At 52.9% G+C, this 15,914-nt stretch overlaps 7 protein-coding genes across 7 annotated transcripts; 5 read left to right on the top strand and 2 right to left on the bottom strand.

The window, feature by feature from the left end:
• Nucleotides 1-292: 292 nt before the first annotated feature.
• A1O5_04945 (uncharacterized protein) lies at nt 293-1,924 on the top strand (the record flags this gene model as incomplete). The annotated part of the gene is made up of 1 exon (XM_007745549.1): nt 293-1,924. The coding sequence occupies one exon, from the start codon at nt 293-295 to the stop codon at nt 1,922-1,924; it is 1,632 nt and encodes a 543-aa protein (XP_007743739.1).
• A 1,476-nt stretch (nt 1,925-3,400) lies between these two features.
• On the top strand, nt 3,401-4,532 carry A1O5_04946 (uncharacterized protein; the record flags this gene model as incomplete). Its single annotated transcript, XM_007745550.1, has 3 exons — nt 3,401-3,642; nt 3,796-3,885; nt 3,962-4,532. The coding sequence occupies 3 exons, from the start codon at nt 3,401-3,403 to the stop codon at nt 4,530-4,532; spliced, it is 903 nt and encodes a 300-aa protein (XP_007743740.1).
• An 822-nt stretch (nt 4,533-5,354) lies between these two features.
• On the bottom strand, nt 5,355-6,222 carry A1O5_04947 (NADP-dependent mannitol dehydrogenase; the record flags this gene model as incomplete). The annotated part of the gene is made up of 2 exons (XM_007745551.1): nt 5,355-5,642; nt 5,710-6,222. The coding sequence occupies 2 exons, from the start codon at nt 6,220-6,222 to the stop codon at nt 5,355-5,357; spliced, it is 801 nt and encodes a 266-aa protein (XP_007743741.1).
• A 676-nt stretch (nt 6,223-6,898) lies between these two features.
• On the bottom strand, nt 6,899-9,871 carry A1O5_04948 (phosphatidylinositol glycan, class O; the record flags this gene model as incomplete). The annotated part of the gene is made up of 1 exon (XM_007745552.1): nt 6,899-9,871. One exon carries the CDS (start codon nt 9,869-9,871, stop codon nt 6,899-6,901), a length of 2,973 nt encoding a protein of 990 aa, XP_007743742.1.
• Nucleotides 9,872-10,423: 552 nt separating this feature from the next.
• Nucleotides 10,424-11,395, top strand: A1O5_04949 (uncharacterized protein; the record flags this gene model as incomplete). Its single annotated transcript, XM_007745553.1, has 1 exon — nt 10,424-11,395. One exon carries the CDS (start codon nt 10,424-10,426, stop codon nt 11,393-11,395), a length of 972 nt encoding a protein of 323 aa, XP_007743743.1.
• Nucleotides 11,396-11,884: 489 nt separating this feature from the next.
• Nucleotides 11,885-13,050, top strand: A1O5_04950 (uncharacterized protein; the record flags this gene model as incomplete). Its single annotated transcript, XM_007745554.1, has 2 exons — nt 11,885-12,032; nt 12,194-13,050. 2 exons carry the CDS (start codon nt 11,885-11,887, stop codon nt 13,048-13,050), a joined length of 1,005 nt encoding a protein of 334 aa, XP_007743744.1.
• Nucleotides 13,051-14,434: 1,384 nt separating this feature from the next.
• Nucleotides 14,435-15,275, top strand: A1O5_04951 (uncharacterized protein; the record flags this gene model as incomplete). Its single annotated transcript, XM_007745555.1, has 2 exons — nt 14,435-14,864; nt 14,926-15,275. The coding sequence occupies 2 exons, from the start codon at nt 14,435-14,437 to the stop codon at nt 15,273-15,275; spliced, it is 780 nt and encodes a 259-aa protein (XP_007743745.1).
• Between the last annotated feature and the right edge of the window lie 639 nt (nt 15,276-15,914).

A 15,914-nucleotide genomic window follows, 5' to 3' on the forward strand; every position in this document is an offset into this window, starting at 1 on the left:
CTTACTAATCGTCTATGATAGGTTTTCCGCCTTTCACGGAAGAGAAGGCCATAGGTCGCAGGTGCTTCTAGATGTCTTGCAAACCATGCGGCGAGGACGGATAGCGCTGAAAGCGCACCCAGATAGAGCGGGGACAGCCTCGTCCCAGCTAAGGACCCATATACATACATACACATACACATACACACATACACACAGCCTTTTCTGTCCACAGCAATGTCACCGACTTCCTATATCATGAGAGCGAACCCTCTGGATCGGACTCGACAATCTCAAGCATTGCATCAACCACATGTCTCTCTCGATCTCTCTCTCCAACAATGACAGGAAGCCTTTTCGACCAGGCTCTATGCTCCTCGGGGTCGTCAAGCTCGTCACCCACGACGACCAGCCGATCGGCGACCTGGCAATTGCCTTCACGGGGCGCGCCAGTGTGCTGCTGATTCACTCGTACGGAGACATGACGACGTCGCGCAGGGACTACAAGTCTGTAGGCTACCTATTCTCCCAGCTCCTCAACCTGCACCAGGGCAACAAGCATGACACCCACCTAAAGGGGAACTACATGTGGCCGTTTGCATTTCAGATCCCTCTGTGTGCCACGCCCAGGTTGGTCTCCCCATTGGGATCCAAGGACAAGGACTGCTTTCCCCCAGAGGAGCCATGGAAGAACGACTACGACGGTGTCAACCAGCACCCGCTGCCGCCGAGCATGGCCTATAGCGGTCCTTATCTCTGCTCCATCGAGTATTTGCTCCATGCGAAGTTGACACAACCGGGGCGCGCCTCAGTCTTGTTGAACAGAGGTCTCAACGCGGTCAAGAAAGTGACGGTCCACACTTTCTCGAGACCACAAGATCTGGACCCGAGCCTCGACGAGCAGCGGCGGCAGCCACTCTACGCTAGTTACCGACACTGGGTCCAATGTACACTGGACGATGGGATGTCGCACAGCATAGCAGAGACGTTCTGCTCGCCTGCCACTTCTCCTCTTCGTCTTCTTCGTCTTTGCCCAAAAGATCGACGACGATCCGAATCTACCAATCCTGCCTCGCCACCCAAGGTGGAATTGCACATCTCCGTCGTGCTGCCGAAGAGAATAATCCTCGAAGACCACGCGACCACGAGACTGTCCGTGATGGTGGCTGCGAGTTCTCATCCCGTGACGGAGTCCAATAACGATAATACCAATGGTTCAACAGAGGAGCAAACCCCTCCAAAAACGAGCAGGCATTCCCTCCGCCACGCGAATCTTATCACAAGCTCTTTCAAATTGTCTCTCGTGCAGCATACCCACGTTCGTGCGGGTTGCCACCGCTCGTCCTCGGAGAGGCGGATTTTCGTGCGAACAGGATCTTGTATCTTGCCTGTTACTTTAAGAGGAGCTTCTACTTCGTCCTCACTGCTCGAACAACCAAGGCCAGCCACCAAGTTCTCGGCAGACCAAGGCGGCGGCAGCAGCAGCAGCAGCAGCAGCAGCAACAGCAGCAACAGCAACGGACCACCACCGCCGCAGCCAGAAGAAGAAGTTTCCATCGACCTAGCAAAAATTACAGACCTCACGCTCCCCAGCACTCTGGCCCTAGTGCCGGATTTTTCCACCTACAACATCGCCAGGTCGCATTCGCTGGACGTGCAGTTCGAGATGCGGTACGGTGAGAAGAGGTTCAAATTCAGCCTGAGAAAGATCCCGCTCCGGATCCTGTCGCCGGCCTGCTACTATGCAGAGGAGGAGGACCACCAGCATACCGATCTCCGGCCCGGAGACAGGAGGCTGAACCAAATCACATGTGCATCGGATCTTGACGGCGGTGGTGATCATAATGATGTCTGGATTGTCCCGCCTCCCTCGGAGTGCGATCCCAATGATGACGAGAACATCGCCAACGCTCTGATCGCGGAACCGCCGCCGCAGTATACTTGACTACTACGCGGGTCTGGGGGGGGGGGGGGGGGTAACAACGACCATGTATGGGCGTCGCCGGCCTTGGGGGATTTTGAATTTGGAAATTAACCTACCTTATTTGCCCAGGCAGTATACCCAGGTTCTTCCAACAAAATGATACATATGTAGTGGGTTTCCAGAACCGGCATACAAGCTCCACTGCTGAAAAATGCAAGACCTCCCCCAGCGTGTAGGATAGAACAGAGATGCATACGGTAATTCGTGGAGCCTGTGCTGGAGTCGAGGTGTCGTTGCCGTATACATCACATACCATGTGTTCGCGCGGGTGGTTGCGCTTTGAGGCAATGAATGCAATCAACGTACGTACTGCGTCCGGGAGGATGTAGCCAGAGTTAGTCCAGGACGTGTGCGAGCTGGCGGTTTTCTTCCCCCCTGACCCCCGTCTCTCGATTGCTTGTCGACTTTGAACCCCAAGTGCGTGAATGGGCTAGAGCTCCTCCTATTCAATGCTGCAGTGGAGACGACGAGCATTCCAGACATGACACCGGCAACACGAACAGCATCGTGGCCATTCTCGTCGTGCCATTATGGGTCTTCCGGACCAAGGCGTCCAGCACGGACATTTGTTGGTTGGTAGATTGACTGACTGAGCAGAGAGACCCGGACGGATCGAGCTCGCACTTGTCGAGACAAGCTGACTTCGTGATGGCTCTCTTCTGCTCTGCTCTCATCCGCTCTGATCTGCCTCACTGCGCGGTTAGTAAGGATTCTTCTCTCCTCTCCTCTCCTATCCCCTATCCCCTCCCCTCCCCTCCCATCTGCTTCCGGCTTGCTCTAGGCACCGCCGGGCCGGACGGGCATAGTTCGCTGAACGACGGCAAATTCAACCACCAACGACACACGTAACACCCAAGCCTTGTCTCCTGCTGGTTTCACTGACCCGTCCAAGTGTATGGGAGGAGTAAGTCGAGTTACGTGGACCTGTGTATAGGTGTGTATAGCTCCATCTGTCCGAGGAAATCAAGCCAGAGATCGTTTGAAAGGGAGACAGGACTCTGCAATGCCCCAATTTGCACGGGCAGGGGATATTCATCCATCCGCCCATCCAAGCCCTTACCGTTCCTAACTCCTGCTTAGAAGCCCAAGGTGACTGGGGAGGCGGGGTCAACCTACCTATCTGCCTGCCTGCCCGCCTACCTTCGAATCCACAATAGAGACTTATATAAGATATCACGTTGCTGTTACTGCTGCCGTGCTGACAAAAGAACTGCGTGTGTGTGAGAGAGTGTGTGCCTTGTTCTCCTCGGACCTGACAAGCTCTTTCTTTCTTTCTTTCATGTGTGGGTAGTGGCCACGATCCCTGAGCCCAGTGACTCCGGCAGGAAATCAAAGGGGACAGCAGAAGAAAACAACAACAAGAAGCAAGAAGCAAAAAGCAGAAACACGCATATTGAACCACCAGCATCGGTCGCAGCAGGGAAAGAGAAAAAAAAAATGGCCAACACAGCAACAACCGGCAGCAACACCGACAACAACAACACCACGAGCAATCACAAACCTGAGGTTGCAGAATACGACATGCACCACGACGACTACGACCGGGACACGGCGCTGCGCCGGCTGCGTACCGCAGGGAGCCTGACGATCACGCCGGAGCTGTTCGAGAAGATCTACCTCTCCCCAAAGAACCGGGTGTCGAACAATATCCGTTCGACAGTCGGGAATCCGACGCCGCTGTGAGTACCCAGTGCCCCAGCACCTGCGTACCTGCTTACTACCCATCCGCTGCCCATGGTCCGGCGAATTTGCCGAGAAAAAGGGAGTGGAGAGCGGAAGGAGGAGGAAGTCATATCGAAAATTGAAAACTTACTTTCTTTCCCCTTCTGCAGAGCTCTTTGCGGCTTCTTGCTCTCTCTCAGTCCTCTTTGCAACATCCTCCTTGGCTGGAGAGGATCAGGCGGCTCGGGAGCTGCTGAAGTGTAAGTCTTTTCCTTCTCGGCTCTGTTGTCAATCAGGAGACAAATCTGACCGAATCTCACTGTGGCCGGGGAGCAGCGGCGTATACTATTTCTTCGGGGGCATGTTGATGATCATCGGATCGGTCCTCGAGTTCATCCTGGGAAACACGTTCCCGTTTGTGGTGTTTGGATCCTTCGGCGCTTTCTGGCTCAGCTGGGCTGCGACGTTGACACCCTTCTACCACGCCTCGATTGCTTACGACCCAAACCACCCGGCGACTAGCAGCATGAACCCGACATTTGCGAACACATTCGCCTTCTTCATGATCTACATGGGCGCGCTCTGTTTCATCTACCTCGTCTGCGCCCTGAGGACGAACATCTGTTTCGTGCTCATCTTCCTGTCGCTCGTCCCGGCGTTCGGCCTGATGGCTGCCGTGTACTGGAAGCTTGCCGAGGGAAATGCCGCAGTGTCTTTGAAGTGTCAGCACGCCGCCAGCGGGTTGCTCTTCGCGGTCTGCCTGTTGGGCTGGTACCTACTTACAGCTCAGCTATTGGCCGCCGTGGACTTCCCCCTGAATGTCCCCGTCGGCGATCTCAGCCATTTGGTCAAAGGCGCCAGTGAGAGAGCTGCTCGCAAGGAGGAGAGGAAGCATTCAAGTGAGTAGCAGAAGCGTTTATGTGGTGGCTCGGTCGGGGGGGTTAACTGCAAGGAGGATGAGAGACAGAAGAGGGGCACATGGCATAAAAAGCAAGAGAAAATGAAATACGTACATGAAGATTGAGGACTGTGTCATGTATTCTGATAGTCTGAGGGGGCTGAAACGAAGTCGGCTGTATAGTCAGCGTTGCCCTTGATATATTGAGGATAATGGCAAAGAATGAATGGAGCATTTCTGTAGCACAAGAAAATAGTGAACATGCAGGCAACAGCGGATGATTGGTTTCTGGTTCACTTGATCTGGCCCATTGGTATGTACAAAACCAACCCACGCTTGGATAGATAGGCACCCTGGAAGGAGGGCGCGGCACTTCTTCACATGTTGAACTGTAGTAGGGTAGAGACGCGAGGATTCAAGAGGTTCGGTCACCGAGTGAATGTTGCGCTGGATAAAGGAGCGGAGGTACCTTGATAACGGAAATTGCAAGAAGAGGCCGGAAGAGGAGGCAGAGGAAAAGGAATGATAAAGAGAGAAAATCAAACACCAAAAGACTTAAAAGAAGGAGCCAAATGTTACTAGTTTCGTTGCCCCGTTCGGAATAAATTTTCTTCTGGCTCGCCAGGGCCTGTTGTAAATATTTTGCCCCTGAATGGGAATGTTTTAGCTCAGCCTTGTCAACATGTCAGTGCCCGTTCTTGCAAGGACGTCTTCATCTTGCAGGTGGCTGCTGACGCTAACTTCTCGACTCACTTGTGATTCAGATTTGCGACCCTGCTGACTTGCCTCTCTGACCAACTTTCGGCTTGGTTCTCGTGACAATTGTTGCATTTATCGGGCACAATATCCGCCGTCAATGATGATATCAGTGCCGGTCGTGTAGGAGCTCGCATCGCTTGCGAGATAGACATAGGCTCCCTTGAGCTCGGTCGCTTTACCATCACGGCCCATGGGTATCATGCTGTGCCACAGTTGTTGGATATCCTGAGGAACGAAGTCCGAGAGACCAGTGTCAATGTAGCCGGGAGAGATCGAGTTCACACGGGCAAAGTCTCGCCATTCGTTGGCCAGGGAGCGTGCCATGTGGATACAGCCGGCTTTGGCGACATTGTAGGAGGTCTGCATGAATGGTTAGAAATCTGTCTCCCGCGAATGGCACACATGGAAGACAAATCAGAGGACTGACCTGCTCTTGAGGATAGTTGGCAATGTGACCGGACATGGATGCGGTGATGATGAAGCTGCCGGTCTTGCGCTCTCTAAAATGCAGACCGACGGCTCGGGCGCAGTGGAAGACACCGTTCAAGTCGGTTTGGATAACCTCATTCCACTTCTCAACAGAGGCATCAAGGATACCGCTGTCGGCAGTCCGGCCAGCGTTGGCGATAAAGACATCAACCTTGCCAAAGTCCCTGACGACATCCTGGACCAGCTTCTCCACCTCTTCGTAGTTGCTCACATTGCACTTGTAGGCCTTGGACTTGACGCCGTACTTCTCTTGGAGCTCTTTGGCGTTCTTCTCACCTCCTTGAGGGCGAGTCGAGTATGTAATGGCCACATCGGCACCCATTTCCGCACATCCTCGAGCGGCTTCGGTGCCAATCCCGGTGGGCCCGGAGGCACCGGTAACAATGATGACCTTGCCCTTGAGGCTGAAGAGGTCGTGGAGAGAGGTAGAGGAGGGGACCGTGATAGGCATGTTGGTAGTTGGCGGGATGGAGGGGAGCTGCTCAATGGATGCGGGGTACGAGGGACAGAGATGAGTATATCGGAGGGATGTAGGAGAGTTGGCTTGTGAGACGTGCTGCGTGGGAACCGTGAAAGAGAGATCTGCGGCGGGGATCCCAAGACCGAGTCTGTAGAGAAGAAGAAAAAGAAGAAGCAGAAGTGAAAATTTGCAGCAATCAAGCGCAGCAGGTTAATATACGGCGACTTCTTCTGCTCAATTGGAGAGAAAAATGAGCATCGCCAGCAGCAGTGTGAAATGTTGCATTAGCAGATTGGCTGATGACGTAAGGGCAGTTGACTTGTTGGGTGCTCGTATGCCCCATTCTTCGCTTTCGGAAGTCACAGCAGCTGGAGGATCCAGAGGGTTTGTAGCATGGAGGGCGAGAGGGGAACACAATTCCTCTCAACTGACTCAGCTTTTCTCTTTTCTTTTTCCGTGTATCGCGTGACTAACAGAGACTTCTCTTAGTTGGCTTGCCCCTTGCTGTGCGTCGAAGGGTTGCGGCTGCCTGGAATTTCGCACGTTTGCCATATACAGAGTGACTGACTATCCTGAGGACCTTAGCTGCTCGGCGGCTAGTGGGCTCGCTCTCTCTCGGCTCCTGCAGATCCTGTATCCTCCACCGGGCTAGGGACGGAGGCGGGTTTCAATAGCCAAACACCTCCCCAACGCTGAGCCCGACAACCCTAACGCTGCCTAAGGCTACGAGAGCCAGCACCACATCCACAATGAGCAGCACTCCGTTGGCCATCAGATAGCGAGGCATGAACACTCTGTACAACATCAGATGTCGTCGTAGGTGCCCTGCCCACAGTGTCGTCGCAAGCTGAATGGTCGCATAGTACAGAGCATGCATAAGACAAGCCCGGAGCACATCGTTCCACAACCCACGTAAGCCTGCCTTGTCGATCGGCCTCTTCCAGAGAACCGTCAACGGCACCGCTGCTGCGCAGATGATTTGAGCCCCAAAGGTATTGAGTACGACCAGAAGCGGAGACCAAGGATATTGAATCGTGCGCAACGGGACGAAGGCCGAGTTCCATTGAATCGACGCCAAAGTCGCCTGGTGCCCGGTCTTGAAGAAATGGTAGGACCCCAGGATCGCGAGCATAATTGGTCCAATGCTGGATTTGCGTGTCGAGGAAATTATAAGCCCATTGGTATCCAGGATTTCAAGCAGGCATAGAATCTGCCAGGTGAGAACGGCGATAGAAAACTGACCCATAGGTGGCAGAAGGAGTGAAACTGTGAGGACAAGAATCGGAATCATAACAAAGTAGCGGCTGCCAAAGACGTTGGCATAACCGAATACCGCCAACTGTGGCCGACCACGGGCGCCAGATTCTTCGGCGGCAGTGGTCGGCTCGGTAATCGAGATGTCGATGCAGGGCTTTGCCCACACAAAAGTACCTATCCCAATAGGAATTGCGACCGCCAGGGCACACCGGGCCAGGGTGATGTTGGCTGTCTTGAGCGTTGCTGATGAGAACCGCTCCAGCAGCCAATCGCCATTGTCCGCAGCATCTATCGTCCAATAGGCAGCAATGAGCAACAAGCCCATGCGCACACTGAAGCCGATCCAAAAAACGGCCGATCCTGCATACGATGCAGTGCCCTTGTAGAACGCCTTGATGATCTCCGGTATGATCAGAGCCACGGTGTAGGGAATGAGAAGCTGCCATGGGGCTGAAGTTGATGAGTTTGTGGAAGCATAAAAGCTGGAACGACAACCTGGCATCTGCTCTTCCCGACACAGGCGCGAGAATGATGCGGCTCGAGCGAGGAGTATGAACACCACCGATTGGTAAGTGCCTAATACTCGATCAGGTGTGGATGCTTGTCGTAACGAAGACATTAAAGACGCAATCCCAAACGAACTCAGGAAAAAGAGGAGAATGGTGTCTTCATGAATGGTGTAGGAGTTCGATGCGAACCCCGACGATTGTGCCACGCAGAAGGTGAAGGATAACCATCCCCATGCAGATGGTAGGTACGACTTTGGAGCGAAAAGGTGTCGACAAGACCAGGAGCCAGCGGCAAAGATGCCACCGATGCCGGCTCCAAATATGAGACCAGTCACGACAGTGTAGTGTGCGGGCCAGAGAAATCCAACCAGCCCGCCAACCGCAGCACCCGTAGCTGAGCCCAGTCCGGCGCTTTTGGTCAGATGCGCAGCCAGTCCAGCTTTATCTCCTTCCAAGAAGCAGGAAAATAGGAACAGGAGGCCGAGTCCGAGGCCAGAAAGCAGAACACCCAGCAACATATCTTTCAAGTTGAAATTGGCCCACAATTGTCTGTACATGGAAATCATCTCTCGATGCCAGTTGACAATGGCATAATGCACATCCTTCCACTTGCCATGTGCTGTAGCTTCTATTGAGTTGATCACATACTGATTTTGGTTCGCGTACACTTCATCGGGCAGCCCCAAGTCTCGCGAACGGGTATAATATTTTTGATATCTTGAGATCTGCCTCTGTGCCAGTTGCTCCACTTTGGCCAAATTTTCCCAGTCTGTTGTCCCCGCCCCTGCAAAAGCTTCAGCAATTGGCTTGCCGAGGTTATTAAATGGGATAGGGAGACCAAGTAAGATTGAAAGCGTCGAGACTAGATCAATTTGGCCGACTGGTCGCTCCTTTGCTTTGGCCGGAGGCAGGGCGCTGGCACCGTCGATTCTTCCGAAACGAGGCTTTTTGGAATACATCCAAAGGGCTGCTTCAATTTCGTCGTCGGACTCTCCACCATGGTCCCCTTTGGTGTCCATGCCATGGTCGCCCATGATCACGAGCAACGTTTGGTCGTCGATCTTCTCCATCATTTGTCGAATAACATCATCCATCTGGCGAAGCTTTTCGGCCATCGCGGGATGATCTGGACCGTACCGGTGACCTGCGTGATCGACTCCAAGGAAATGACCGAAAATGACATCCCACTGCACCGGCGACTGGTCAAGCAAAGGCATAACATGTTCGATAACCCCATTGTCGACGGTATGCAGGTCCCACACATTGAAAGAGTCATACGGTTGTGTCATGTTCGGATCAAAATATCCAGGAAACAGAGAATGCCATGTATCATCTCCAAGTTGTACAATTGTCTTTCCGGCATCTTTTAATTGAGAAACGATATTATCTTCTTCGATAGCTGTACCCGCAAAATTTGAACCAATGTCTATAAAGGTAGGAAGAGTGCCAGTTGTCAGACCCTTCAAACGTTGGAGGGTGCTGGTTGGAGGATCGGCGATAAATGGAAGCAGGATTGCATTGGCAGGGTTGGAAACGGCGGTCTCGTGTAGAATCGGCAAATTGTCGAGATAAAACTTTTTCTGAGGTTCGGTATAGAAACGGTGGGAAGGAATGGTGAAATCATATCGTAAAGCATCAATTATTATGATGACAGCCCGGTCGAATGACTTTGGATGCCAGCATCCATTAGTTTCTCGAGAAGGTTGGTCAGATGGAAGCACTCGACATTCGGATTTGTTGTCCAAAACGAGTCGGGTGAGAAGAAAGCCTTTAGCAAAGAACAGAATGCCAACGATATGTACGATCCTATCTCTGTCAGCCTGTGACTTGCGCGCGAGGGCCACGGAGAGGCCGACAAGACTTACATCAACCATAATAAAAGGAGGGTAAGAAGGACATGGGTGACCTTGAAGGTGACTATCTTCCGTCGGTTGCGCTCCTCTGCAGTCGAATTGAGGTTTGGAGAAGCATCTCCAGAAGTTCCAGCTTGCTGACCCTGGTCTGCATGGTCGACCATGGCCCAGGCGCGAGGTGACGGCCGCCTAGTGGAGGGATATATATGTTCAACGCAACATGAGATTGAATAACATCGTAGAAAAGAACAGAAGGGTCGAGGGTGAGATCTGCGGCATATTGTTTGTGTCTCGACCCGCTGGCTTCAGAATGCGCGCAGCTCAATGCAGATTGGAGACTGAATCGGAGAACGTAGCTTAGTCGTCCACAGAGGGAAACTGTGGCGAGGAGAAATAAAGTTTAGCGTCGTCGATCAAGTGCTTGGCTTATGCAAGCAATGTCTTGAGGAAACCGCCTGCGCCGCAGCCCGCGCATCTTCCAGAATCCTCGCCTGGTGCTTGTGCGCTTTATAGCCTGAGCCGGTTGTTGCTCCTCGTTCAAGCCGAGCCCTTTGTTTCCGTCATATAACCACGATGGAGGACCCACAATCTGCGGTTGAGACACCGCAGGTCACATTCAAAAAGCGAAATCCTAAAACCAAGTCGACCATCCGAAAGCGAGCCGCGACTCCTCCACAAGACGACGATTCGGATTCAGGCTTTTCATCCTTTGAAGACGAGGAGGGAAGACAAGTCAAGCGAAGACGCAAAAATGCCGGTGTCACCGCATCGTCAAAGGTCAATACTGCATCTCGCGAGAGGCCAGCCGACGAATCTTCAGCAACGCCCATAATCGCTCCAACGAACAGGGACGACGCCACCAAAGCGTCGAATTGGTACGACGAAGATGGTGACAAGCAATCTGAGAAATCATCCTCCAGGAAGACAGACATAGCGGCTCCCGATGGGACGTACAAAGGTGTTGCAAAATATCAGTCATTTATCCAGAAAAATCCAGATCGTACCGCGAAACAGGTCGGACCCATCAAATCCTCCACTAATGTGAGGACGATCACCGTCACAGATTTTGCCCCCGATGTGTGTAAGGATTACAAGCAGACGGGATTCTGTGGGTTCGGTGACAACTGTAAGTTCCTCCATGCGCGCGAGGACTACAAGCAAGGATGGCAACTTGATCGAGATTGGGAAATCAGTACCAAAGGAAAGAACCCGTCCGGGAAAACCGTGGCATCTGCGAATCGCAACGGTCAATCTACGGAGGATGACGAAGATGATGAAAAGCTACTTGAGAGCATACCATTTGCCTGCATTATCTGCAAAAAGCCCTATACCAACCCGATTGTCACGAAATGCGGCCATTACTTCTGCGAAGCATGCGCCTTGAAACGGTACCGAAAAGATCCTTCGTGCGCCGCATGTGGTGCAGGAACGGGAGGTGTGTTTAATGTGGCTAAGAAGCTGAATCGGTTATTGGAAAGAAAACGGGAAAGGGAGAGGCGGAGGAAGGAGAATCCTACTGAGGAAGAGGGGGCAAAGCCCGCCTGAGGTGTATCCTGCGGCAGCACAAGGCTGGTGCCTCATTCATGAAAAGAATGGGACATTACATATACCAGATCAGCATTATGATGCTTCAAATGGGCCGTCTCGCAATAGGTGCGATAGGATGAAGAATAGCCATTAGCTACAGAGACTTACTCTTACAGTGCATCACTTGCCTCCACTCTGTATTGTCAAGTGGCGGTCCCATACTCCGCCGTAGCCACACCGACCCCCAATCCTAGCCGAACTTCTGATTCATCAACTACTACGTAGCGTTTCTCAGTTACTTTTGACGCAAGGATTTCCCTTGCTGGTCACATCTCTCCACATTGACATCCTCTCCCGTCAGTTTCACCGGGGGTTGGAATTAATCGTGCCGACAAAAATAAGGAATTGGCTACCCTACGTTGCCTACGCCACAGCATGCCCCTTGTCGTGACCAGTGCTCCAATTTTCGGGCATTTTGGTTGAGATGTTGTTGCCCTTATTGCCAACATGAAGATCGCGACGCTACAATTCTCCCCTAAGCTGGGAGAGGTCGCGGCGAACTTCAGTCGAGCGGAAAGTCTCCTCATGAGAGAGGAGAGGGAGGGTCTTCTGGACGGCATCGACTTACTGGTACTTCCGGAACTTGCATTCACCGGTGAGTCATTCAGAAGCACCAGAATTAGACACCATATTCCAAAGCATGAGAGTGTCCAGGAGAGGTTTGCCGTCATGGAACCCCCCCCCCTCGGTTGGCAGAAGGATAGGCGTCGTGATTCTGCACAGCCTACGCTGTTGGGGGCTAACTCGTGGTGGCAGGGTACAATCACCCATCGCTAGCAGCCATAGCACCGTTTCTCGAGCCAACGGCGGCAGGACCTTCGACTCGATGGGCGGCCCGCACCGCCAAACGACTGAAATGCACTGTGGCGGTAGGATACCCGGAGGCCGCCGAGGAAGGCAACTTCAACACCATCTTTGACCGGCACATCACCACAGAGGAAACAGGCAAAATCGCCTACAACTCGCTTGTTTTTGTCAGCTCTACAGGGGACGTTGTCGCCCACTACCGCAAATCCTTCCTCTACTACACAGATGAAACATGGGCTCAAGCGGGCCAGGGATTTTGGGCGGGTGTACTGCCGATTGGCGGCAAGGGTCAGCAGATCAAGGCGGCAGCGGGAATCTGCATGGATATTAACCCTTATCGATTCGAGGCTCCGTGGACGGCATACGAGTTTGGCAATCACGCGCGCGAGGCTCGTGCTAAGGTGGTTGTCATTAGCATGGCTTGGATAACGAGGCTGAATGCCGAGGAGTTGTCGAGTCAGGTGATGGTCCTGGACCAGGACACCCTCAACTACTGGATTGACAGGCTTACTCCTCTATTTGGTCCGCAAGGCGCTCAGTCCGAGGCGTTTGTTGTTTGCGCTAACCGGACAGGCGAGGAAGGCATCAGTCCGCGGATTGGAGATGTGAGGTATGCAGGCAGCAGCTGTGTGATGGGCATGACGAAGGATGGACAGATCAGGATCTGGGATATCCTTGGGAGGGCTCAAGAAGGGGTCCTGATGGTGGACACAGACAGCCCCCCAGCCTACTCAGTCTCTCTCAAACAGGTCACGGAACCGACGGAGGCTCCTACCGACGATGCTACTGACGTACCAGAGGCCTGAACCCTTCCACTTTCCTGAGGCTGTCGGGCCAAAAGAGATGCCGGACGAAAAGACGACCGCTTTTTGGAAGGCATGTTTGTAATAATATCCTGTTTCTTGTCGCTGCCAGATCCGGGAGAGTCCGAGATAAGACAGGGCAGATACTGTAGACAAAGGCGTCAGAATGACAGAAGGCCTAAGAGACTGTTCAGAGACTGTTCAGAGACTGTCCTGTCCGGGTGGCGGAAGACACGGTGTTGAGGAGGGGGTGTAACATGGACAGTACTACCAGGTAATGTTCCATCGCCCTCCGAGGCTGGCCATAGCTGACCCTCCATTACCCCATTGTCCTCATCACGAGATACAGTCAGACGGAATAGAGAGCCTTTCCCAGCACCACCAATATATTTGTTTGGCATCACGTGGCACTGTTTTCCCAGGCCGCCGAGCCCCGGAAGAAACCTTTTGCTGGCGCTAGGCGGTTCTGGGCATCCCGCTGCTTTAAGGAGAAAGTGTCACATGAACCGCATCTCCTTCCCCCGTGACGGCGCCGCTTGTCGCTTGTCGTTGTTTCCTCTAGAACGAGACTCGAGCATCTGAACCTGAAATGCTGTGATTTCATTCCTACTGCCTCAACCACAACTCTTCTCCTCTTCGCAACCTCCGGCTCCTCTTTGGCCGTGTCGTCTCTTTGCGGAAATCAAATTCGCCTCCAAAAACAGCGCGGTTCACTGTCTTGCGACTGTGATTTCAGCTCAGCAGTGGTAAGTTCAATTTCAAGTCACCTGATGGCACCTGATCTGCTTCTTTCAACAAGTCCCAGTCCCGCTTCCCAATCTGCACTGCGCTGCGGGTGGGCGCAGCTTCATCGTGATGATGTCGTTATGACGGCCTTCGAGAGCCCCTGCGCATCTCGCACCTTTGATGGCTATCTCAGCGCGTCTCGACCAAGTCGGCTCGCCCTCAGTTCTGGTGCTCAGCGACTGAAAGTGAGAGCAACTTGAAGCTTCACTGCGAGCTGCGAGACAACTGACTCCAGGACGCGTTCCCATTTCACCACCCACCAAATCCTACCCACTCCATCCATCCTTAGTCCGCAAATGCAATCCTCATGTGACAACTCGTCGCAACACACCATCTCTCTACCTCATTCCCTTTCCGCTCTTTTTTCTTGACCTATTTCACCCTGGAAGACCCAGGCAACGTTGATTGACCATGGCTAACCCTGCGATCCTAGTTACTCGCGGTCCCATCTCCACATTCAACCTCGTCGCCTACCTGAACTTCGCCTTGCTGCCCTCTCCTCGCCAGCGAGACGCGGTTTCTCGGGTCTGCGCCTGATTGTCAGAAAATAAATAGATCGATATCAGTATCTCGGGCACGCTCTCACCACAATAAGTCTGTCATGGCGAATCAATCTGTTGCCTCCACTGCTGGGAATACCACCAACAAGCGCAAGAGGGGAGTTGCAGACCAGGACATCGGACGTGAGGCTAAAATGCCAAATACGAACGGCGAGCACGACGCTACCACCTTCGGTCTATTGTTGCAAAGTGAAGGAATGCTGGTGGACGATAACGCTCGTACTGCTCAAGCTGCCCTTGCTGCCCCAGGCGTGAATCCGTCCTCCTATCCTGAACCACCCCATCCAAATGATGGGGGGGCGGGTCTTCCTTTCACCTTTGACGACGCCAGCCCTACCGTCCCAGCTCATCCCATGAGTTCTGCGCAAGCTCTCGCTGACGCTCGCGGTGGCAACACTACCAACAACGGTCCAAAGCCTGCGGTGGGAAGTGCAGAGTGGCATCAATTGCGCAAGGACAACCACAAAGAAGGTATGATATGTCTACACCACCATGTTACGCCGAGTCGTATTGCTGACGTGAATGCTGCTAGTGGAACGCCGTCGCCGTGAGGTCATCAATGAAGGCATTGAAAACATTGCCAAGATCGTCCCCGGCACCGAGAAGAACAAGGGCGCGATCCTCCAGCGCACGTATGAGTACATCCAAGAGCTCATGAACGAGAAGAACAAAATTGACAACGAGCGCGCCACATTTGAGATCACCATCAAAGAACTCACCAGTCGCCTTGATCGGATGAAGGAGTCTGCACGAGCTGCTTGGGCCGATGCTAGCAAGTGGCAGTCTAGATGTCGCGATGCCGGCTTGGCGTTTGATGATTACGATGATGGCGGTTTGGCAGGGTTCGACGAGGAGGATGTTACTGCAAACCTCGGATCATGATCCTTTTCCCCTTCGAATACCCTCCATCCAGCATTGGTGGCGTGAGTTGATACGACTGGACCGGACTACTTCTTTGGTGTGGTCATATGGTGTTTTGGCGCAAGTGGAAATGAAGTGCAAATGTTATGAGTGATATGGGCGGGTCGGTCGGTCGGTCGGTCGGTTGGCCACACGTGTCGAGCACACCAGCAAGGCCATTAGATGAACAGCGATAATCAGCCTTGTGGTTCAGCAAGCATATTGGCGATTGCGAGTGTGTGTATCTAGAAATGACAGACGGATTCCAATAGGTGAGGATCTCTCGCAGTCGCAGATCAAGGCGGCGCGCGCGATACATGGTGAGCTCTCATGCAAGTTTCATGCTGCAAGCTGTAAGCAGAGAGATTCTCGCCGCTTCGAATTCGAATGACAGATGAATTAGCTATGTAACTGTCCTCTGTCCTCTGTCCTCTGCAGTGCCTTCCATCTGCCGTATAGTATTGCCATGGAATTGAACCCGATCTCGATCTTCAACCCGATCTTTGCTTGAACTACCATGCAACGCTCCATGCCGTAGAATATGTACGCAGTATGCCATCTGTCAGCTGGGTATCATCATCACTATCAATTCTCATCCCGATCACACATCAAGTCGACACG

Source organism: Cladophialophora psammophila, assembly GCF_000585535.1.
Source record: "Cladophialophora psammophila CBS 110553 chromosome Unknown aczJe-supercont1.6, whole genome shotgun sequence".
Taxonomy (NCBI): domain Eukaryota; kingdom Fungi; phylum Ascomycota; class Eurotiomycetes; order Chaetothyriales; family Herpotrichiellaceae; genus Cladophialophora; species Cladophialophora psammophila.